The sequence below is a fragment of the Gastrolobium bilobum genome, unplaced genomic scaffold, assembly GCF_033153095.1.
Source record: "Gastrolobium bilobum isolate Gb01-03AN ecotype WA unplaced genomic scaffold, APGP_CSIRO_Gbil_v1 utg909, whole genome shotgun sequence".
Classification (NCBI taxonomy): Eukaryota; Viridiplantae; Streptophyta; class Magnoliopsida; order Fabales; family Fabaceae; genus Gastrolobium; species Gastrolobium bilobum.
In genome coordinates, this window is record NW_026895707.1 from 1,146,314 (window position 1) to 1,172,024 (window position 25,711).

The 25,711-nt window shown below is 33.7% G+C and overlaps 2 protein-coding genes across 2 annotated transcripts in view; both read left to right on the forward strand.

The window, feature by feature from the left end:
• The window catches only part of LOC133292841 (uncharacterized), a 43,781-nt gene extending 22,861 nt beyond the window's left edge, over positions 1-20,920 (forward strand). The window contains exon 17 of the mRNA XM_061491307.1: positions 19,088-20,920. Within this exon, the coding sequence (XP_061347291.1) occupies positions 19,088-20,920 (1,833 nt within the window). The remainder of the gene's footprint in view (positions 1-19,087) is intronic.
• LOC133292848 (uncharacterized) lies at positions 20,920-25,017 on the forward strand. The gene is made up of 3 exons (XM_061491320.1): positions 20,920-21,564; positions 21,748-23,924; positions 24,159-25,017. Exons 1-3 carry the CDS (start codon positions 20,920-20,922, stop codon positions 25,015-25,017), a joined length of 3,681 nt encoding a protein of 1,226 aa, XP_061347304.1.
• The last annotated feature ends 694 nt before the right edge of the window (positions 25,018-25,711 follow it).

Sequence of the window (25,711 nt, forward strand, 5' to 3'; positions counted from 1 at the left end):
CAAGCAGTATTATGAATTTGGGAACAACGAGCATAACAACCTTATGCTCCATGGAGATAAAGATTTAGCTTTATTGGAGATCGTCAAGGGCAAGGGACTTACTGGTACATCAGACAAAGTTTTCCTATGACGGATCACAGATGCGATCATTGATCCAAACTACAAATGAATATACCAAGCATATCAAAGAATTGCATTTCCAAGTCCTAATCTTAATTAGAAAATTGGGTGATATTGTACCAGAAAAGTTACCACCTGGGTTACCACCTGAAGAAATAATATCAATGAAGACGAAGTAGATTCGAGGGCAAATCTTTTTTAAGTGGAAGAGAATGATGCACCCGAGCTGACTCGCTTGGATTGAGCTTTTCCATTATTTATTTCTTTATTTATGGAATTTTAATAATTGCTAGTTATTTCCTTTTTGTTATTTTAGATTATGTTTGAGTGTGCGTTGATTGTGCATTATCTCTTTTAATTGCGCATAATTATAGTTATTTACTTTTTTGTTATTTTATTTTTGCCTATTTAAGGCTTGGAGAACCCTATTGTTAGGAGGTTGTTTTTGGTTAATTGAAATTAAGAAAAGAGAAATATTATTTTCTCGCAATCCTTATTTCGTTCTTCTTTCTGTTTAGCCAATTGGTTACTATTTTGGCATTATTATCCGATTGTTGATAATTATCCCATTTATGATGATTATCAATCTTATGATGAAAATTCAGTTTATGATAATAATCCAGTCTATAATAAATCTGATGGAGAATCAGATTACGAAGATCTCATTGAGGAAGATTCATCATTTGAGTTTTTGTCTAAATAAATTGAGATTAGTGAAGATAAACAAGATTCGAGGACGAATCTTTTTCTAGCGGGGGAGAATGATGCACTTATAGTTGGCCCATTGTACATGGTCCAACCATTAATTCAAGAAACTCGTAGTCAACTAAAATTGTGGCCTAATAAGTATGGCCCAATTGTTGAAAGAGGCAATGATTTGAAATATATCAAATTACAATCAAATCCAAGTCCCAGTAAAGCAGTAGATGTGATACAATCAAATCCAAGTCCCAGTAAAGCAGTAGATGTGATTGTGATTTATTTCGAAAGAAAAGGAAAGCAACATATTTGGTGTGATTTGAGATTAAAGATTTGGGATGTATTTTGAATTATTTATTTGTAATTTTTATTTATTTTTAGATGTTAGTTACTCTTATATTTATTTTAGAAAGTTGTATTATTTTTAGAATTTTAGATTTAGAATTTTGAATCAATTTGTAATTAGTCTATAAAAGGGTACTTATGACCCTTATTCTAGGAGTTGAATTTTGTTATTTTGATAATTATAATTGGGAAACAGAGGATTACTCTTTTGTGAAATATCAACTTTTTGTTTAGCCACTTTTCTATGCGCTTTCGGCATCACAGCTGGCTTCAAACATAAGAGTAAATTGAAGCAAGGAAAAAACTAATAAATCATATCCTACTAAAGATAATTAGGCCATTAACTAGAAAATAGATTTGCAATTTGTCTGATTTTGATTAACACTAGACCATTTTATTACTTGCTTTAGTTTTTCTTTCCAATATAAAGATGCTAATAGGAAAATCATTGTAACAGTGTTTATAGGCAGAGCAGGCATTAGAATATGGAACGTGCTATATCTGATGATAAACTCATTTACGATATTTACAGAAGTATTTTCAAGGCACGGAGGAGATGAGTCATTCCGAATATCTTGAGCTACAACAAGCCTGGCGTAATGGAGTTGATCTGCAAAAGAATTGGTTTTACAGTTTGAAAACTTTGAAACTGGTCAAATGTGAACTTCAACGCTATGCAATTCCATCTCACCTTCTTCCTTATCTAAATAGCGTAAATGAGTTGGAAGTACGGGATTGTAAGAAAGTAGAGGTAATTTTTGAAATGAATGACACAGAAAGAGCATCCCAATTGAAGATATTGACTTTAAAAGGGCTCTTGGAGCTGACGCATATATGGGAAAAGAATTGTCCAGGAATTTTCAGCTTTCAAAATCTGCAACAAGTTTGTGTTAGTGGTTGTGCAAGTCTTAAAACCCTGTTTCCAGTGGCCCTGGCCAAAAATCTTAAGAAGCTCGAGAATCTTCAAATAGACACTTGTAATGAGTTGCAAGAAATTGTTGTGGAGGAAGAAGCAGCAGCAGCACGGACAACAGAAAAGTTTGTGTTCCCGCGTTTAACCGATCTGCAGATTTATCATTCGACTCAGCTCTCTTATTTTTACCCTGGAACATTCACTCTGGAATGCCCGGCTTTAAATAGTTTATATATGGCGAATTGCAAGTTGGAGCTATTTCAAAGTGCACATCCCGAGGGTGAGGGTGAAGGTAGCAGAAACAGAGACACCGGTTTCCTGAATCCAAGGGTAAGTAGTTTAAAAGAAATGAGTGTCAAAATAGTTTAAAACCTCTTTACGTGAGATGATTTGAGTAGATTATAAACAAATTAACAGTTATTATATAGGGAAAACTTGTTCTCATGTTGCATGAGAATTCAACTCTCATGTTAGTGACCCTTCGATTTGCGTGCAAAATTTTTCTTTTCTTTTTCTTTTTTTAATAAATATGGGGTCCACCACTAGTTGAGTCACAACATGAGAATTGAATTCTCATACAACATGAGAAAATCAAATCCCTATTATATATTAGAATAGGATACAAATTAAATAAAATGTTAACAGTTTTGTCTATCGTGTTGTCTGAAATGAGAGGTGATTTGACACGAGAGAATTATTTCTAATTAAAACTATCCCAAACAAATAAATAGTTTTTTAATCACTCTATTTTGATAATCTATTTTAAAAAATGCCCTTGTTTAGGGTTAGAACTCTTTACTTCTTTTCTCTTCGTCCTCTAATTCACAACCTTTTCTTTTCGATTTGTTTTACCTTTACTAGGTCATTTCTAATATGAAGGAATTGTGGCTGGATTGGAAACACACTTCGGAGCTAAGGTCAAGGTTAGGACAATTTCCGGAAGACCTCAAATATTTAAATTTAAATGAACTTCTCCTGTTTTTTCCCGCGGATGAGAATGAGAAGCCTACTTTTCCCTTTGAAATACTCCAGAAGGCACCCAATTTAGAATCACTGATCATATACAGTTGCAATAGACCCGAGATATTCGTCACTCAAAACCCCGAATATGATGAAGACGGGATGCTTGGACGCTTGAAAACATTGTTTCTGTACAAAGTATCTGAGCTCCAATCCATCGGGTCAGATGACTCATCATGGTTGAACACAGTCTGTGATAAGCTCTGCAAATTAAATGTTGTTAATTGCCCTGATTTGAAAACATTAGTACATTCGGCAGTATCTTTCTCCTGCCTAAAAGAATTAAATGTATCGGGATGTGTTGGATTGAAGTATTTGTTCACGTCCTCAGCAGCAGAAAAGTTAAAGCACCTTGAGACGATCACGGTCAAGGAATGTGGATCAATAAAACAAATAGTAGCAAAAGAGCAAGATGAAACAACTTCAGAAATAGTTCACCATCATGAAACAACTTCAGAAGGGATCAAATTTGAGCGGCTGGACAGGATAGTCCTAGAGGATTTATCAAGACTTGAATGTTTTTATTCAGGGAATGACACTTTACAGTTACCGTGTCTGATACAAGTGAACATATGGCAATGCCCCAAGATGAAAATTTTCTCTCAAGCATTGACACATGGTGATTCTTTTAGAGGAATTCAAGCTTCGTCCGACTCAAATGATGAATTGGTCTTCCAGGGTGATCTTAACGCCTCAGTGAAAAGGCTGTTACTACAAGAGGTAACTACTACTTCGAATTAATTGATTATGACTTCAACTTTTGTGTGAATTTAATGTCTTAAACTAGCCTTATGTAAAAATCTCATGTGATCAATTATGGCTTTGAATAACAACATTTGTGGAATACTCTTTCTTATGATTATAAAATTTTGATTATATATTACGAACACATTTTTTAATATTTTCTTTATAACTAAGTTCATTTTTTTATTAATCGATCCATTTTCTATTTTTGTTAATAACATTTTATCATTATTGTTATTAGTACATTTTATAAGTTGTCTCGAAAGAAATATTGGCCATTAACGTTGTATGCTTTTTTTAAGAAATTTTTTGCCGTAGTACCATTGATATTATACTTCTACAACTATGATTATATTTAGAAGGATTTTACCTTTATAAGTTGTCTCCTCAACTTTTTATTTAGCACATAGAATGTACATGTAAGCTTTGAGTCACACTTATAACTATATAAAATTAAATTATTCAGTAAATATATAATTTAGTCACTCAAAGATGTTACTTATGATACTTTAATCTTTAAAAGTCCTCAATATTAATTAGTTTATGAAATTATCAAATTGATAACAAATTCATTATATCAAATATATTAATTTGTTAATAAGTTTATCCCTTCAAAATATATTTGTATAAACAGAAAATTTGGAGGAAGAAAGCACCACAAGTAATAATTATGGGAAATATAAGAATCATGTTGCAGGAATGGCACTGTTCATTCCTGCAACAAGGATACGGCGTCGTATCTTTGGTTTGACTTTTTTTTTTAAGCGTGGGACTCATACTTGATTTGTGTGTGTAGGAAAGTGCTCTTGTCATGTCAAATGACAAAAAGGGAACCCAATAATTATATATTTATTTTGAATTGATTAATATTTTCAATGGGTGTTGTAAAAACAATGGAGCGCAGAAATGCCCAAGTCATATATTTGGCTCAGCTTTTGATAGAACTACCCTTCCCTTGAAAACAATAGTAGAAACGAAAATGCTTCACAGAGAGGTAAAATGATGAACGGAAGAGATTGCAAGGAAGAGAAATTGACAAAATAAAGTGCTTCAGTTTGTTTGGCAAAGGAAAACTAAAAGTACAACATTTGAAACTCTACATAATAATTAAGCAACAATTATATTTATCCTTACACAAGTAATAGGTAGTTTCATGTCTTTCTTCATTTGCATGCCCAGGATCATTTAGTTCTCGGGGATTCTCCTACGTTGCAAGAGATGTGGAGTACGCTGGATCCAGTCCCAAATTGGTGTTTCTGCAATTTAAATTCTTTGGTCGTGGAAGGGTGTGACTTTTTATCAAATGCGATACTACCTTCTCATTTACTTCCTTTCCTAACTAACTTGGAAGAGTTGCAAGTGCGAAAGTGTAATTCTGTTAAGGCAATATTTGATGATATGATTAATATGGGACCTGCTTCTGACCCCCTCTCCATTGGCTTAAAGAAACTGATTTTGGAGCAGTTGCCAAGTCTAAAACATATTTTTAAAAAGGATCCTCAAGGAAGTATGAGCCTTCCATTTCTAGAAGAAGTTTCGGTTTACGCATGTCAAAGTATACAAAGTTTGTTTCCAGCATCAGTAGCTAAATATAGACTACACAAACTTGACGTGGGCACTGTGATGGGATAGTGGAAATTTTTTCAAAGGATGAAGCAAGCACGGAAGAAGCAAATAAAGAAGTTATTATATTCTCCAATATAACTTTATTGAGGCTATGGAATTTGCCAAATCTGACGTGCATTTATCCTCGAATGCACATTCTAGAGTGGCCTATTTTAAAAGAATTAGATGTTTCACAATGTCAAATGCTGAAGTTTTTTGTAAAGGAATTTCAAAATTCTCCAGATTCACATCCAGAGGATGAAGATAGTTCTCCAACAGACGAGCAAGCCTTTGTCTCCCTTGAAAAGGTATGAATTGTTTTTGTGTATGAGAAATTCTTAGATAGTTAATAGTGTACAGTTTTAATTCTTTGAGATGAGATTTTGTGATTAACCTTCTAATGGGCCAATGATAATCAGTGAAACGTATTTCGTAGAGATGGTAAATGCAATTATAATCTTGTTTCTCTTTCCCTAGTTTCCTCTCACATGATATACCTGGAGATGCAATGTCATGTCAGATACTAGATTCTTATAATCGTTGTGACATCTTAGGACTCAGATCTACTGGAGTGAATCCTCTCATGTAAAAAAGTGGTCATCTCTCATGTAAAAAAGTGATCATGTGGTCATGTTATTTGATCACAACCACTCATTTAAAAATTATACGTTTTTCTCTCTCTTATCTCATCATCATGAGTGGTTGTGATCAAATAACATGACCACATGACCACTTTTTCAATTTGAGAGGATATCCACCCCCTAGATTATGTTATATTTGAAGTCCTTGTTTTGGTTCCCCTCAACACAATCTATGTAAATTAACATTCAATTTTCAAAATATCATCTCTCAATTTTTTTAATATAACTAATAAGTAAATAATTTTTATTTTTATTTTTTGGTAAGCAATAAGTAAATAATTTTATTACTTTATGTTATACCAGTAATTTAATTTATGATTTTTTAATATAATTTATTAACTTAATTACTAATAATTAGAAACCATTACTAATAACAAACTTTCTCATTATTAAATATAAAATTTACTTTTATCAGTTTATAAATTAATAAGATGGAAATTAAAAGGGATAGATGAATATTCATAAGATATTATAATTGCAAAATAATAATAATAATAATAATAATAATAATAATAAAAGAATTCAAGCATCATGCCTAGTCTTTTGAGATTCTTATAGGTTGAAAATCAAGAGTGTAAACAAGTTGAGTCAAGAAGAACACTTGAAACTTAATTTGATTTGCGGGAGGAAAAAAAGAAGGGAAAAGTTCAAAAGAAATCCTGTGGTTTTTTTCATCTATACCCCTCTTTTACACTGTTAGAAAATTAACTAAGTATACATCTTCTATTTTTCTTAAAAAAAATAAAATGATAAAAAAATAAGATTAAATACTATGAAAATTTAGAACACTTAATAAAATAATAAAAGAAAAAATAGTAAAAAATAAATAAATGTATAAAAAAAGAAATAGAAGAAATGAAATAATGATAGCTCAGTTAGCGCATAGAAGCTGAGCAGGTGGGGTGAAAACATGTGTTTGATCCTCTACAATACCATCTTTGGAAAGGGTTTAAAGTTTTAATTCTAGATTCATCCAGAATAGGTTTGTCTCCTGTAGAGGATACATGTATCCAAAAAATAAAATAGAAGAAAAAGTAAGATCAAATATATTAAAAATCACAACAATAACAGAAAAAACTAAAATTAAAAAAATAAAAATAGTCCAAATAAAAAATATATGTACTAAAGACAAAAAAATTAGAAGAAAAAAGAAATAGAATAAAAAGAAATCACATTTACCAGTTTCTAATATATTTGATTTTGTTTTCCTTGGTGTATTTTATTCTTTTTTATTTAGTTATGTTTGGACTTTTTTCTATTTTATTTTTATTTTTTGATCTATTTTATTCTGATTTTTTTTAGTCTTGTGCCACCCCATCTACTAAAGATTTTTGTAAAAAGAAATTAAAAAATAAAGAGAGAATAAAATAGAGATATAAATTACAACTTTTTTTTTTACAACCTCTTACAACCATATCTTAACACCGTTGATTTCCGTCAATCAACGGTTATCATTTATTGTGAATTAATAATTAATTAATGAGTTTAATTTGTCAAAATCATAACCGTTGATTGACGGAAATCAACGATATTAAGATATGGTTGTAAGAGGTTGTAAAAAAAAAAAAGTTGTAAGTATAACCTACCTCTATAAAAAATACCAAACATATCTAAATAGAAAGAATAAATAGACACGGACAAAAATAATAGAAAAATATTATTGGAACACGTGAACCTTCAGTTCCATTATGACTCGAAATATTTTATTTTATTTTGTATCAAATCTCTTGGAATATTTTAAAGCTTATTGGCTTAGTATTTAGTAGTTATTTTTATGGTAAAAAATGAAGCAAAAAAGAGTAAAAAATCTTTGAATATGCTAGTTAGATAATTATGATTCTCTAGATGGTATCAAAATTTACTAAATATTAAAAATCTATAAATTATTATTATCTACATTTCTTTTCTTCTACATATTAATTTTTACACATACACACACAAGTCATTTATGAGCTTTTAATGTCAAGCATATATAGTTTGAGGTTGGATCATTTATATAATTGAGTCTAAAGTTAAACTTATTCTTGTTTGTTTAGTAAAACAACTAAACTTGATAGAATATTTAAATAATTCACAAATAACTCAACTCATTGACACTACACTCGTTTCAAAGGAAATTGGAATAGGCATTTTAGTTGAATAAAGCTTTTCTAATAATTAGACTTATATCTAATAGTAGTTAGTTGTGATAAAAGTAGATTGCAACTCTCATATATGTCTCTTAACTTTTAATGAACTTTTCTTCTACAATAAAAAACTAAAAAATATGTCCCTCAACTTTTTAAACCTCAATGATGTAATCCATTTGTAAGAAATTCAGATCCCAATTTTTTTTATTTAAGTAATTTTTATCTAAAAGAAATTCTTATCTGGGGAACCTTTTTCGCCTTCTCATCTTTCTAATTTATTTTAAATCCTAGGTTACTCCCCACTTGGAGGAACTGTGGCTCAGTAAAGAAGAAGCCATGTTAATTGAGCAAGGAAAGCTTTGTGTTGACCTCCAAGGATTAAAAACCCTCTATTTGCAGTGCTTTCATGACGAATCAGATGTATTTCCATCTGTTTTCAGTTCAAAGGTGCCACTACCCATTATTGAAAGGCTTGTGGTGGTTGATAGTGCCTTCAGAGAGATATTCCCCGCTCAAAGACCTGACATAGATGATACTAAAATCCTTTCACAGCTTAAAGGATTGGAGCTTCAAGATCTGTCCCAGCTTGAATCCATAGGGTTAGAGCACTCCTGGATGGACCCCATCCTTGAAAATCTTGAATTATTACATGTTCGGGAATGCGATTGTTTGACAAACTTGACACCATCCACTGTGTCTTTCTCCAATCTGATAAAGCTTAATGTAAAGGATTGTCATGGATTAAAATGTTTGTTTACATCCTCAACCGCCAGAAGATTGCCTGAATTGAAGGAAATGTGCATAGCCAACTGTGAATCAATAAAAGAAATAGTGGCTAAAGATGGAGATGAACTAGATGAAGAGATAAAATTCGAGAAGCTTGAGATTTTGACTCTGAGCTCTCTGCCAAAACTTGAAAGCTTTTACTCGGGGAGCTCCACTTTGAATTTCCCATCCTTAAAAAAAGTGTCGCTCAACCAATGCGATCACATGGAAGCTATATGTTATGGCGACATTGTACCAAAGAAAGTGGAGATTACAGTAAACGACGACGGAAACCCTTTTACAATTGATATAAATCGTTACAATAAGTTTTGGTTAACCCCAGTTGAGGAACGAGGCAGTCTTTAGTACAGTGACAGGTTCCCATCACTCGTATGTAAGTATATATATATATATATATATATATATATTTGTTGATTAACTAACTTGGTCTCTATCTGCTCAATTTGCGTCAGTGGTGCACTACTTGGAAGATAAACACACCAGCAAATTTATGTTGTTTTTATTTTTAAACATATCGTTTGCTAATTTCCTTCAACTGCTATTAATTGAGTGAGAAGGCTCATTTCATCATCTAACAATATATGCTCCTTTATGAAAGAATTCAGAACGTTAAATCAATATATATATATTCTACCCAAATTGTTTTGTTCTTATTTGATTATCCCACTTTTGTTAATTATTTGCTTCAGGAAATTGTTGTCTGGTGAGAGAAGCTTATTGTCATTGCGTTCGTTCATGCGAGCCCTGAAAACTAGCTAGTTGTCTTGTTTTTCAAGCAGCAACAGAGCAACAAACATGGAATGCTGGTGAGTTTGTTATTTTTCCTGCATTCATTTATTCTATCTCATGAAAACACAGATCTGAACATAGTTAAAGACAACATAACAAGTTAATTTTGAGAAATAAAATAAATTAAGAAAATGTAATGGATTCGATTTGATTTAGCATGTGTAGAAACTCTTAATCGTCAGAACTAGAATTATAAACTTAAGCTAGCTAAGAAATCATAAAAACACCTAAATTTGAGACACTCACTTTCTCATGATTAATAAATATGGGTGTACACATTAATATTTTTCTGATATAATATTATTTTGAAGCCTCCAATCGAATAGACTCGGCATATTTTCCTTGTTTAAAGTTTGAATCCGTTTTAACTTTCAGCAACTATCTAATTTTGTTTTGTTTTATTTTTTTAATTTAAGGTTTGATCGTGGGACTGAAGAATGCAATCATAAGTGGATAACATCATGGCAACAACTATTGCCTGGTGGAAGTGTGTGTGATTTTTAAGTTTCAGAGTGTTGTTTCATGAATAAGTGGACATGTTTTTCTTCATGTGTTATGTATGGATTAATTTTAAGCTTTGATGTGTTTCATAAATAAGTTGACCTGTATTTTTTACAGGTGTTGTGTACGGAGTTTTTAAATTATCATGTTTCATGAATAAGTTGACCCATATGGATACAGGAATTGTGTAATATTTTTAAGTTATGGAATGTTTCATGAATAAGTTGATCTATATTTATACAAGTGTTATGTAAGACTTTTAAGTTATGATGTGTTTTATTGTTCGAATCCACACAATGGATAATCAGAAAAGAGAGAAAAGGAAGAAAAGTGGAGAGAGAGATTTACAACTTCACCCAATGCAGGCTACGTTTAGCAATATGCACTATATTCTCCTTATCGCACTCATTATAAGTCTTTCAATTTACAAAGAGAATATAAATAGAATTAGAAACCTAAGCAACAACAATTATTTATGGCCCAAGTCCAAAACTATTAATTAAGAAAAAAGAAAAAATACAATAAGTCAGAGACCCATAACAGTACCTGGCCTTCACGGTTCTGGGGACGCGCTTCCCCCACACTCCCATCAGGGCGGCTCTCTCAGATCTCTTCCCGCTCTTCGGGGAGTGGAACCCCTGTTGGTTTTCTTTGTGTCTCGCCAACAAAAATCATCATCTGAGAGCAAATTATGGGTCATACCCAATATTCATGAATATATATATATATATATATATATATATATATATATATATATATATATCTGTGTGTGTGTATTTCTCCAGTCATCCTAGATAAAGTTATCTCCAGTGAGCTCAAAACGACGTCGTTTTGGGTTATAAGATTAAACAAATTATAATGATAAAGAATAATATAATCTTGCAATATATCATAATTACAAAAATACCTTGATTTCTGCTCTAAAACGACATCGCTTTGAGTTCACTGTAGATAACTTATCTCCATTGACTGGAGAAATACTTTATCCATATATATATGGGGGCATGATATTCTTACACCAGGATATTTTTACATTGGTGTAAGAATAAGAGATTTTATATCAAATCTTGATCATCGATTTGCTTGCATCTAACAACTTAAATATCTAACAAATCAGAAATGTTAGATATAAATAGAAACAACGATCAAGATTGAAAGTGTAACTTACACCGCTGTAAAATAATTATGACCCATATATATAGAGAGAGAGGTAGGATCATATGACACCAGTGTCAAATTTTAAGTTTGACACCTCATCTGAGAGCCGTTAAATAATATATATGAGGTAGGATCCTTTGACACTAGTGTCAAATTTGAAGTTTAACACATTATCTCAGAGGCATTAGATCAAAAAAGATGAACGACTCTGATTTGTAAGCATGTGACACCATTGATCTTTCTTTATCTAACGACTCTAAGATGAGGTGTCAAACTTCAAATTTGACACTGATGTCAAAAGATCCTACCTCATATATATATATATATATATATATATATATATATATATATAATTTATCGTTTCTTCTGTCGCATGAGATAAAGATATCTCTTGCAATCCCAAAACTAGTTTTGAGGATCAAGAGAATTAATGAGAGGTGTTTTGCTAAAATTTACATAATAATGAAATGAATTAAATTATCAAAACAACTTTCATTAATGGTTTATCATTTTTTCTGTCACAAGAGATAAAATTATCTCTTGCAATCCTAAAACTAGTTTTGAGGATCAAGAGAATTAATGAGAGGTATTTCGGTAAAATTTATATAATAAAGAAATGAACAAAATTATCAAAACAACTTTCATTAATTCACTTCACTCTTAAAGCGACGTAGTTTTGGGGTTGCATTAGATAATTTTATCTCCTGTGATTGGGGAATTTTTTCCCCATATATATAGGGATAGGATCATTTGACACCGGTGTCAAAACTTTAAAATTTTACACCAAATCCTAATTGTTGATTTCCATTAATCAACGATTATCATTTATTGGGAATTAATAATTATTTAATAAGTTTGATTCCCAATAAATGACAACCGTTGATTAGCGAAAATTGTAACACCCCGTATATATCCGGTAATATTATCATATTGTCGTATTAAGCTGCGCTTAATTAAAAATGCGGAATATCTTTTTCTTTTCAATTATGAAGTCATTAACATTACCAACTTGCTTATTAATCAATTAATAAAACATCGCCTGTATGCAATTGCAATAAAACAGCCAACTGAAATACCTCATTAATTAAAATAACATAATGTATGTCTCTAGTCACGGAACTACAACACGTAGACCGGACCACTAGCAGTTTATACAACTCGACTCAAAAGTACTAACAACATAATGGCATGGACAACTCCCATGCTTACCCAAATAAGGCAACAAAGTCCAACATAAGTCTCAACTCAAAACATAAAGAGCAGAAAACATAAACTGCATCCAATCCAGTCATGTCAGCAATACAGCATAAATATCATAATCAGCTAAGTTCTGACCTCCTGCCACCAGAGGCATCAGTCACCATACTACCTGAACCTGAAATAAGCATTCCCCAAACGTGGGGTGAGATCTCTAAACAAGAAATCTCAGTAAGACAAGGGGTCCTCAAGGATCTTCCACTCAAGCTCACTTACATATGCAATATAAGTTTAAAAGCAGTTCATCAATATCATTTCTAAAACAGTGCAATGCAGCAGATAATCATGTCATGTGTGTCAATTTTATTCTACTGGCCAGAGAAATGCAGGATTTATATACGTTTAATACCCACAAATAGTGCAAGATGCTACTTGCATCCATCCCGGATCACCGTCTTGTATGACGCCACATACTCAAGCTTACTGTCAAGATGGAACAACACATGCATATTAAAAGCCATTAACACATAAAGCTCAACAGCATTTCATATATCAAAAGCATGTAACACTGCATGCATATAACCATACCCCTATGGGACATGGTGGAACCACAACATGGCTAAACCAAGGACACGAAAGCTTACCTTGCAAGCTAACACCCAAAGCCAAGAGTCCACAGCTCAAAGTCCAAACACAGCAGATTCACAATCTGTTATGGACCAATAATATATCAATAAACATGCACCGCAAGCATACAATATTAAGACAACGCCTTTCCATTACATTTTACGTCTTAAGGCTTCACACAAGCCATAAGCCCTTAATCATATGATTCTGACTTACATTAATTAATTACAAAAGTTCAACTTCCTCAAACTAGGGTCCACAAACCCATAGATCGGTTATGGATGAACAGTACGCTACTGTTCCTCGCAAACCCAGAATATTTGGATATTCCTCGGGGGCATATCCGGATATGCAATATCCGGATATCTCTCTGAAAATATCCGGATATCAATATCCGGATATCTGATCCCCATATCCGGATATCCAATATCCGGATATCCAAATCCCCATATCCGGATATCCAATATGCGGATATTTTACGAGCAGATGTTCGGATATTTCGCGACAGAATGCAGTTTCTGCATTTCACGAAGATATCCTTCCATGGTTCCATTTTTAACATTTTCAGAAGCTTAAACATGCATCTTAAGGTCCATTTATGTTCATATGACAGTTGGTTACTTGTTTAATCCATTAAACATGCCAAGACTTCATCTTTAAGCAACAACACTCAAGACCAAGGTTGGTACAACTTACCACAGCTTAAACTCAGCAAGATGGGTGCTCTTGGAGCTCACACAACAGCTCCAAGGTACTGACTTCAAGGGTGCACGAAAATGCTACCAAAGCTTGGCCCTTTCCTCACAAAGGAAGCTTCTTGGAGCCTCCACACACAAGACAAAGGCCCCAACCTCACAACTCAGAAGACTCAGCACCTTAACCTCACAAGGCAGCTCACCCAACTCAGAAAAGAAGGCTAAACATTCACCCCAAGACCCAACCACACTTAACCAAGGTGTTTAGATGAAGAAATCATGAAGAAAGGTGATGTCTTTGGAGGTTTCTAAGTAAAAACGAAAATGACCAAGAGAGGGGAAGGTGGCAGCAGCCAACTCACGCATACAAGGCTGGAGGATCAGCCTAGGGTTGTGTGCAACCCTCTATATAAAGCCACTTAAGCAATAAACACACAGTATTAACTTTAATTGCTACCCTTAGCATTTTAATCCTAAACTCAGGATTCTTAACCTACTCAATTTTACAAGAATTATCATATTTTTCTTATATTTTTCCGAGCACCTTTCCGGTACGCGCTTTTCATAGCCAATGTCAGTTTCTGGCACCAGTTCTCATTATTTTAACTTGAAACTCGTTTTACAAGTCCTACATGTTATTCTAGTAATTATCATGCACTTATTATAATTTTCCGGGAGAATTTTTTGGTACGCATTTATACCGACTAGCAGAATCGGTATCTGCACTTTTCTTTCGAAAAGCGACTTTCAGCATTCTTGATCACTTACTATAATTATTAAAGCCTCATAATAATTATTAGGGTCAATTATGGAATTATTTCGTAATTTCACATAATTAACTGATTAATTTCCTTAATTAACGGTGCGGGTTCTTACAAAAATCAACGGTTAGGGTTTGGTGTCAAATTTCAAAGTTTGAGATCGGTGTCAAAGGGATCCTGCCCATATATATATATATATATATTTGGTTTAATATCGTTCCTCAGTCACTTAAGATAACCTTATCCCGGGTCACTCCAAAACTATGTCCTTTTGGGAGTTAGAAAAATTAATGAAGGGTGGTTTAGTAAAATTCATATAATAAATAAACAAATAAAAATATCAAAATATTCTTCATTTATTCTCCTAATACCCTTCATTAATTCATTATCAAAATAAGGTTATATCAAGTAACTTCAGAAAGAATATATATATATATATATATATATATATATATATATATATATATAGAGAGAGAGAGAGAGAGAGAGTGAGTGAGAAACGTATATCCTTTTAAAGAATATAATTTTATGTCATTTTAGATTCAAACCGTTGATTTTCGTCAATCAATGTTTATAATTTGTTATGAATTACTGATTAATTAATAAGTATAATTCAATAAATTATAATTGTTGACTGACGAAAATTAACGATTAGGATAAAAAATGACTCAAAGTTATATCCTTTAAAAAGACAAATGTGTATGTGTGTGGGTATATGTGTGTATGGGTGTGTGTGTGTGTGAATTAACTTGCATATTTTTATATATGTACGGAAATTAATGATTAGGATCTAAAATGACACAAAATTATATCTTTTAATAAAACAAATGTGTGTGTGTGTGTGTGTGAATTTTTTTTATTTTATTTTTTTTGTGTACAATTTTTAAGTTGAAAAAAAAAAAGATTGATAAGTAAAGTAAATGTGCATCTGTACACGATGTATGTATTACTTATTGGGATTTAATTTTTTTCATGCAGTAGGAGAAAATTTTCTCATGTTATAGACATCTTATGTGGAGCTCACATCTATTAAATAAAAAAAATGCTACACAAAAATCGAAGGGTCATTGATAGGAGAAAATAATTCTTTTTTTTTTGGTAAACAATTCTTCTACAATATTAGAAAATGTTTTCCTTTATTTTAAACTATAAAAAGAGTGTTTCATAAATAAATGAAGTTCATTTGTATTTTCTCACATCATGTGTATAATTTTGTTATAATAATTCTACGGAAAAAAGAAGTATAATATTGTAGGAAAGTGTTTAGGTTATGTTATAGAAATAAAGATTGTGGGACCCACATTTTTTATTTTTTTGGTTTTTGAAAACAAGTATGGGTCCCACAATTTCTATCTCTATCACATAACCTAAACACTTTCCAACAAAATTATACTTCTTTTTCCCTAATTCTATAACTATTAAGTTACAGAAATGGTGTTCAAGAATTATGCTTACATGTAAGGGTGAAAGTGGGCTGGGCTAGACTAAGCTTTGCCCCAAAAAGTCCAAGCCTATGCCAATTTTTTTTAACTTGGCCTGGCCAAAGTCTAGTACGAGTCTAATTGTTAGTCTAACTTGGCTCGTTTAAAAAAATAAATGGCTTGGCCTAGCCCGTTAGCCTGTTAATTTTTAACTTCCAAGCAGAACCATGAAGCAACTTTACAAAATACTCAAATTTTGTTGCTAAACCAAAAATCATAATTTCAACGTCTAAACAGAATTATGAATCACAACAAAACTTATACAATCTGTATTTAAGTCACTTTCAAAAGCAAAATGCCCAAACTAAATAACATATATTTCATCAGATCCAACAAACAAATCCATATTTTGTAAATTAAAATAACTACATGAATCCAACAAACACATCATGGTGCTTGTAGTAAGTATAATATCTCCCAAAAATCTTTTAATATATTCATATATATACAATCTAACATGCCGAGATGTTGGTTCCTCCTACATAATAAATAAATTCAGATTTCTATTAAAATATAATCAAATATAATTAAGTTATAAATAATTGAAATTGATTAAATTTATATCTCTTATTTTTTCTTCAAGGCATACTTATTATCTACATAGCACGGACACGTTGGTTAGTTGAAAATTTACGTGTCGGACACGTGTCCGACACAGACACGCTCCGACACGCACGGACATGCGGTCAATATTTGGGGACACGTACGTGGTCAACTCTCGGACACGTTCCAATACGTTTTTCCGACACGCAGTTAACTTTTTTCGACACGCGGTCAACGCTCGAACACGCTCGGACACGTTTTTTTTTATTTTAATTTTATTTTGTTAACTAAATATAAAAGAAATAATTTATAAATTAATTTTTTCTGTTATGAAATTTGACATGAAAAATTAACAAAGTGCGAAAAATTATTTATATTTATGTTATGAAATTTAAATATTTGATTGGTTATATAACTTATTATGGACTCTTATATGTATTAAATATAATTATATTATATATATTAAAAATTTTATTTAATATCAAAACGTGTCCCAACGTATCGAAATATGACATTTTTTAGAATTAACGTGTTGGCGTGTCGTGTCGTGTCGTGTCCCGTGTCCCGTGTCCGTGTCCGTGCATCATAGCTTATTATATTTTGTTTTGTTTAAAATAAATAGTACAATATAAGTCGGCCTGTAGGTTTATAGGTCAGGCCTTGTGAAAGTGAGCCTACGACCTTTTTATTAAACAAGCTTTTTCAAAGCCCAAGTCTGGCTTATTTTACGAAATATACTAGGTCAGGTTTGGCCTGACGTAAGCCGAACCGTAGGCCCCTGTAGGCCGGCCTAGCCCAGTTTCATCCCTACTTACATGTGTTCATATTGAAGTGGTGGTTATGACTTTTAAAAATTAACTAATAATAATATTTCCTTCATAGCAATTTGTGTATGCGCTTTGAGAATTTATAAGAGAGTATAAAAAAAATTAATTTAATATAGAAAATAAAGAAAATATTTTTATTATATAAAAAATATTTGAAAAAAATATTTCTGCTTTTGTTGCAGAAAAAATTTATCTATCACACTCAAATAAAAAAAATGGATCTTATAAGTATTTTCTCTCTCTTTCTTTATATTGGGATTCACTCACTTTTATATGAGTGTGGTAGAGAAACATTTTTTGCAGCTAAAACAGAAACATTAAACCCAAAATATACATATGATAAAAAAAACTTAACTCTAAACTCCTTTGGTACCACCCACCGCCCATCGCTCTTCTCACTTGTGGGTGTTATATACAATTACATATCTTGTTCTTATTTGTTAGACATGTTTATGTTTGTCTTTTATTATTTTGTTTATTTCTAATTATTTATTTAATTATTTTTTATTGGAAATTTCTCATATAAGTTGATTGGTTGGTGGACATCCTCATCGTGCCGAGTTGCATTATTGTTATTCTCCTTGCATGATTTGTCTGCATAAATTTTGAATTATAACATACTTGTCACTTTAAAAATTGACTTCTAAATATATTTATATTTTATTAGTCTAATTTGATTGACTTTTTGTTAGTGGTTGCTTCTTTTATATTTAAATATCATGGTTGTTTATTCTTAAATTAAATACTTTTGTGTTCATTTTTTATTTGTGTATGTGTAAGCATGCATTTATAAAGTTTTGATTTATTTTAAATTATATTAAAATTAAATTTTATAATTAAAAACAAATACAATTCGATTCGATTATTTTTTTATTTTCAACAACATAGTTAAATTGTCAATATTTTGAGTTGTGTTCAACTATTGTCCAAAGTAACTATAATATATAATTTACATTTCATACAAACTTTGACATATGAGAATCTAATCCATACATTCAAGTAATGCATAATTTATCACAATGATATAATATATACTATCACATATTAAATACTGAAGAAGCAATTAAAGTATAAGAAATAAAATGTGAGAGTTAAGAAAAATGCAAATTCAATTTACCATAGTTTAGTCACCACCACTTGCGACCAACATCCATATTGCAAGTCGATCAAATTTTTTTTTCCATTGGTCAAGTTTCACAAGTGCTTGACAAACTACTATAACCTCCAAGCTTTTGGGTGCTTGCAAACCCTAAGTTCATTTATGTTGTTGCCACTTTGTTATTTCATTATTATTATTTTGTGGCTCCATCATATATCCTCAATCTTTACACATATGTGATGTTTGTCCTCTTGATGAAGAAATTTGTTTTTTTTGCCTTTTTATTATCATCAAAATATGTCTTTTATCGAGAACTTGCTCTTGAGGATGTCACATGGGTGAACAAAGATTCTGTTTTGATCTCTCTCTCTCTCTCTCTGAAAGTAAATCCCACCTATATAATACAGATGGAGAAAACTGTGAGAGAACCACCAGAGCGATCATCGGAGGAGGAAGACATACTAAAGCGAAGTAATAAACGTAATAAAGATCGTGGAGAAAAATTCTCACATGATGTATCAATGGTTCCTAGGGAGGAATCCTGGATGAAGGACCAAGAGGAGGGTCGAATTTCATGGAAGGAGATGCTGCAACGTCATAATGGAGAGAAGAATGATGAGGAGGGTGCTGATACTCTTGAAGGTGAGAATTTGCAGGGTGAACCAGCTGAGGAAGAAGACGTTAATTTTGGGGGCATAAAGATGTGGGTGGAAGAGGATGGAAAGACTCATTTTGGTTGCACTAAGAGAGGAAGAAGACGCTTGCATAGAGTGTGGGAAAAAGCTTTGATTGTTAAGCTGCTGGGCAGGTCTACAGGTGTCTCGTTCATGAAGAAAAAGATCGAGGAGCTATGGGGAAGGAAAGGAAAAGTGAACGTCACAGATATTGGGAATGAGTTTTATGTGGTTCAATTTAGTGATGATGAAGACATGGAATTTGCTCTAAGTGGAGGCCCTTGGGTTGTCCTAGGTCATTATCTGTCCTTACGTAAGTGGGAACCCAACTTCAGGCCTAATGCTGAGGGCATATCAAAGATAGCAGCTTGGATCCGCCTTCCTAATATTCCATTGGAATTTTATGATGAAGTTTTCTTTCGTAGGGTGGGTAACTGGATAGGGAAGTTAATAAAGATTGATAGGACTAAAAACCTTCATGCTAGGGGTCGCTTTGCAAGGATCTGTGTTGAACTAGATTTGGCTAAACCTTTAAAAGGAGAGTATGTTCTTGAGGGAGTTTTGAAGCATATAGAATATGAAGGTCTAGGGCTCATTTGTTTCAACTGTGGAAAGTATGGCCATAGCAAGGATTGTTGTTCTGAGATTGTTCAAGAACAGATCGTGGTGAATGAATCTCATCCTTCTGGGGATGGTGAAGCTGATAAAGTTGAAGATAACCGGAACGGTTTTGGCCCTTGGATGGTGGTTAATCGCCAACGCCGCCCTAGAAGCCAAGCTGCTACCCAAGATGGCAGAACGCCGATGACTTCGAGAAGAATCACTCAACGTGATTTCGGGGAGAATACTGCGCAATCAAAGCAGTTATCAGTGCAATCATATCAGCCTGTTTTAAATGCAGTAAATACAAAATCACGTTATGACAGTTTAATGGTGATTGGGGATTTGAATCAAGCTGAGCTGGAAGTGATTAATGAGGAGCCTAATCATGGGCATAATCCCAGCGTAATTAATGACCAAAAATCAAGGGGAATTGAGGGAGCCATCAGCGTAAAAAATAATGGCATCATTAATAGTGGTTTAAAAGGTTTTAATCGAAAAGATGCCTCGAGTCATTCTAGCATTGAATTGGAAGAACATGCAGATAGGTACATCCTTGTTGGGGGACCCTCAAATGATAGGGTAGCCTCTAAAAATGTTCCTATGCCTTCAAAAAAAGAGGATTTGGCCAATAATATAGGGCTACGTCATAAAGCTATTGCTAAAATTCAGAACCAGCATTTGACTACCCCTATGTTACTTGTAGATAGGCAAGTTGTGTTGCCTCCTGTTCAAAATACAGCAATGGAAGTGGATCAGAACGTGGGGGACCAAAGTGGAAGTGATAATGGTTTAAAATATCCTAAAGCTCCGGATCCTAATAGGACTTTGGTCACTACCCATTCGGATGCGTCTATTTTATCGCATCACATGGAGGTTGATAAAGGAGGTATAAATGAAGATAATGTTGAAATTGTTAAGGGGTCAGCAGGGTACCAGGAACCTGCAACCCTTATGGTTGATTGATGTCTTTGCTGGCTTGGAATTGTCGCGGGGCGGCAAAGAAAAGGTTTTTGGGAACCTTAACTAGTATGATCCGAAAACACAGAATAGATTTGACTGCTATTTTTGAACCTAGAATAAGTGGTGCGAAAGCTCAAAAGATTATTAAAAGAACAGGGTATAACAACTGTATTGTGGAAGAAGCTCAAGGTTTCATGGGAGGGATCTGGGTTTTGTGGAACAAGGAGTTCTGTAATGTTACGATTTTGGAAAAGAACATGCAAATGGTTCATTTGAAAGTTTGTTTTTCCGATAATGTTGCGTTCTTATGCACATTTATTTACGCCAATCCTAGAGAAGAGGTGAGACGTAGCCTTTGGCAGGATCTTTGTCGGATTGCTGATTCTATGAATGAGCCCTGGCTTATCACCGGTGATTTTAATGAAATCGCTTCCCCTTTTGAGAAACGTGGAGGTGCCCCGGTAGATTTATATAAATGTAACAGATTTGCTTCCTTGCTTACGGATCTGAAGATGATTGATTTGAATAGTTCCGGTTCGAGATTTACTTGGCGTGGTCCTCGTTTCCTGAATATGGATAGAGTTTTCAAACGGTTAGATCGTGCTTGCAGTAACGATTTATGGAGGGTTACATTTGAGGAGGGTCATGTTAGAGCCCTTCCTAGGTTAAACAGTGACCATAACCCCCTTCTTATATCCTTGTCTTCTTCAAAAGATGAGTGGAAGGATCGTCCTTTCCGTTTCCATTCCTTTTGGCAGGACCATATCATGTTCAATCAATTTTTAAAGGACAATTGACACGTGCATGGGAACATTGTTGATTGTTTGAAGGTTCTTACCCCTTGCATTAAGGAGTGGAATGAGAAGGTGTTTGGGAATATTAAGCATAGGAAGAATAAGTTGATGAGAAGACTTGAAGGTATTCAAAGAGCCATTTCTGAGCACAATAAAGATTATCTGGAGAAAGTGGAGTGCAAGATCAAAGCTGAACTTGAGGAGGTCCTTGATCAAGAGGAGTTATTATGGTATGAAAAGTCTCGAACTCAGTGGATTAATCAAGGTGACAGAAACACGAGATACTATCATACAAAGACTATTGTCAGAAGGAAAAGAGGTAGAATCGTGGAACTCAAGGATGATAATGGAAGTTGGATTCGTGAAGAGGAAGGCCTGGTTAAGATGATCCGCGATTTTTATATTAATCTTTTCAAAGATGAAAGCTGTCATCGTGAGTGGATCAATACTAGATGGCCTATTGTTCCTGAGGAAGTCATGGATAAATTAAGGGTGAGTGTTACTAAGGAGGAAGTTAAAAAAGCTTTTTTCACAATGAAAGGCTCAAAAGCCCCAGGGGAGGATGGGTACATAGCTGCTTTTTATCAAAAGAACTGGAATCTGGTAGGTGATCAAGTCTGGAATGCTTTCCTAGCTTATTTGGAAAACCCGCAAACCATTGCTGATATTAATGGTACGATTATTACCCTTATCCCAAAGGTTAATAAGCCTACATTGGTTTCTCAATTCAGGCCAATTTCCTTGTGCAATGTGATTTACAAAGGCATGAGTAAAGTTATAGTGGGTAGACTGAAGGAAGTAATGGAAGCTTTGGTTTCTGATAACCAAACCAGCTTTGTCCCAAACAGAAACTTGCAGAATAACATTATTGCAGCTAAAGATATTGTCCATTCGATGACAAAGTTTAAAGGTAAGATGGGTACTATGGCCATTAAAATTGATTTAGAGAAAGCCTATGATAAGCTGAATTGGTCGTTTATTCGTAAGGTTATCTCTGAAATACAGCTTCCGTCTTGGATGGTTGAATTCATTATGGCGTCTATCACAACTAATAGTTTCAAAGTGCTTGTGAATGGGGGCTTGTCTGAAACTATTATTCCTGAACGTGGAATTCGACAGGGTGATCCATTATCCCCATACATCTTTGTCTTATGTGTTGAAAAGCTATCTCATCTTATTGCTCAAAGGGTTGGCAGTGGTGTGTGGAAACCGATCAGAGTGTGTAGAGGTGGTCCAACAGTCTCCCATCTCATGTTTGCAGATGATATTGTCCTTTTCTCTGAAGCTTCGGTGCAGCAAATGCAGGTAATAATGGAGTGTTTAGATCTTTTTTGCAGAATGTCTGGTCAAAGTATAAGTGTTCATAAGTCTACCATTTATTTCTCTTCCAATACATCTGATGCAACTGCAAATGCAATTTCTGCGCTCTCTGGGTTCAAAAGAGTCAGTAGCATTGGTAAATATCTGGGCTCTTTTATCAGGCAAGGGCGAAATTTGAAATCAAATTATGCTGATCTAATGGATCGGGTTCGTAAGAAACTTGATGGATGGAAGCATCAAAGTTTATCTTTTGCGGGGAAAGTCACTCTGGCTAAATCAGTGATTGGTGCTATTCCCTCTTTTCATATGCAAAATGGTCTTCTTCCCACTTCTGTGTGTGATGAGATTGAACAGCTTCAACAGAACTTCATTTGGGGTATTAATAAAGCTCATTTAGTGGCTTGGGACACAATGTATAAGCCGAAGGAAATGGGAGGTCTTGGTATTATCAGATTGCGTACTCAAAATGAGTCTTATATTCATAAGTTGGCTTGGAAAATCTTAACTGACAAGGAGGAACTTTGGGTTAAGATTTTGAGAGCCAAGTATGGCAGAGGTAAAGATTTGAGGCGTGAGATAAGCTCTAAGCCTTATGATTCTAAACTTTGGCGGGACCTTTCTAAATGTTGGAACAGTTTTTTAGCCGGTCTTCGATGGGAGGTGGGTGATGGAGAGACTATTAAATTCTGGGCGGATAATTGGTTGAATCTGGATGATAATCTTTGTAATTTAGCTCCTAATCACATTCCTGATCTGGAATTGCATAGATCCATTGCTGAGATCTTTCAGCATGGTACCTGGGATGTTCGATATTTGAAGCAATTCTTAAATGATGAGCTAATCTCTAAGGTGTTTTGCGTTCCTGTTGCTTTGGAAGATAATACTGAGGATAAGTTAGTTTGGTGTCAGAATCATGTGTCCTCTTCCTTAGTTAAGGTTGCCTACTTGAACTTGATGAATTTTCAACATGCTCAAAGGAATGTTCCCTGGAAGAAGATTTAAGACTGGAAGGGTCCAGAAAGAATCAAGACTATGATGTGACTGGCTTTTCTTAATAAGCTTCCAGTTAGGAGTCGTACATGCAAATGGAATGGGGGTCCTAATTTTTGCATTAACTGTCCAAACAGTGAAGAAACTCTTATTCATGTCCTTAGAGATTGTTCTCAAGCCAAAAGATTGTGGATAGATTGGTTTGGGAGAAGGGTCCCCAACGATTTCTTCACATTAGACCTACAGCCTTGGCTCATAAAAAATGTGAGTAAGGGTTGGAATTATCAAATTCATGTTGATTGGAGAGATATTTTCTATACTACTTGCTGGAATCTTTGGAATTGGCGTAATCATCATATTCATGATGATAGTTTCCGAAGGCCAAGCAATGATAAGCGTGTCATTTCTGATTTTATTGCGCATGTAATTGAAGCTAGAGGTAAGAATAGAAGCATTCTTGGCAGCTTCCCTAATGCCCATCAGCCTACTAAATGGTGTCGTCCTGAACCTGGTCGGTTGAAGATTAACACAGATGGTGCTTCTTCCTTATCTAGGCAGCATGCTAGCTGTGGAGGCCTTGCTAGAGATCACAATGGTGCTTTTCTGGGTGGTTTCTCTTTCAGATTAGGTTTCTGTAATCCTCTTGATGCAGAACTCTGGGGTATCCTCAAAGGCTTAGAGCTGGCTTGGGGTACTGGTGCTAGGAGAGTGGAGTTGGAATGTGACTCAGAAATTGCTCTTAGCACTATCCAAGAAGGGAGCAATAATCACAGAAACTCTCAGGTTGTTTCCCGTATTCACAAATGGCTTGCTGAAGATTGGGATGTTTGTTGGGTCCACACTTTTCGAGAAAATAACAGATGTGCTCACTGGTTTGCTTCTAGGCATTTTGAGGATGATAATAATCTTATTGTTTATCATTCTCCTCCTTCTCCTTTGTTAGAGCTCCTTCTTCAGGATGCTTCTGTAGATCTTTTAAGTTCTCGCGTCGTGTAATTTTTGTTTTGTTTGGGGCTTTTGCCCTTCTTTATTACAAAAAAAAAAAAAAAAAAAGATTCTGTTTTGATAGATGAGGAAGGACATCTCGTTCTACAAAATGATAAAGTTGCTGCCTTTACTTGTGTATAAATTCATATACTAGTTGGTAACTTTGTACCCTTTCTTGTGTTCATCCTGCAATATATTGTATTTCAATACAGTTCTGCTTTACCAAAATTTGATAGGTTGAATGAGGAGAATCATATAGTGTCATTCAAGCAAACTTTTTGAGTTAGATATAACTTTTGATATCTTAATCATGACAATAATGTTGTCCCAACGCGCGCGCCTAAAGTTAATATGTTTTTATCGGTTAGACAAATTAAAATGCGAGGTCTTTGGACTGTTCATTCCCCTTGTCAAACCAGGCAGATTCTTCTTTGATTTTCTCTTACATCAAGAAAGTGACTCAGCATCCAACGAATCAACTCATTTAATCATATTTATTTTTTCAACTTTTTTACATTTTCCTTTCTTATTAGTCAATATAATTGCGACATGACTTGCATGTTTTGTTTGCGATTAGTTTCTATTGGTTGAGCTAGAGTTATATCGTTCATCGTGTTACAACTATAGTTAGTTTGATTAGAAAATAATTGTTTTAATAAGTCAGCATAGTAGTTAGATTAATTTGATGGGTCAGTGTAATAAT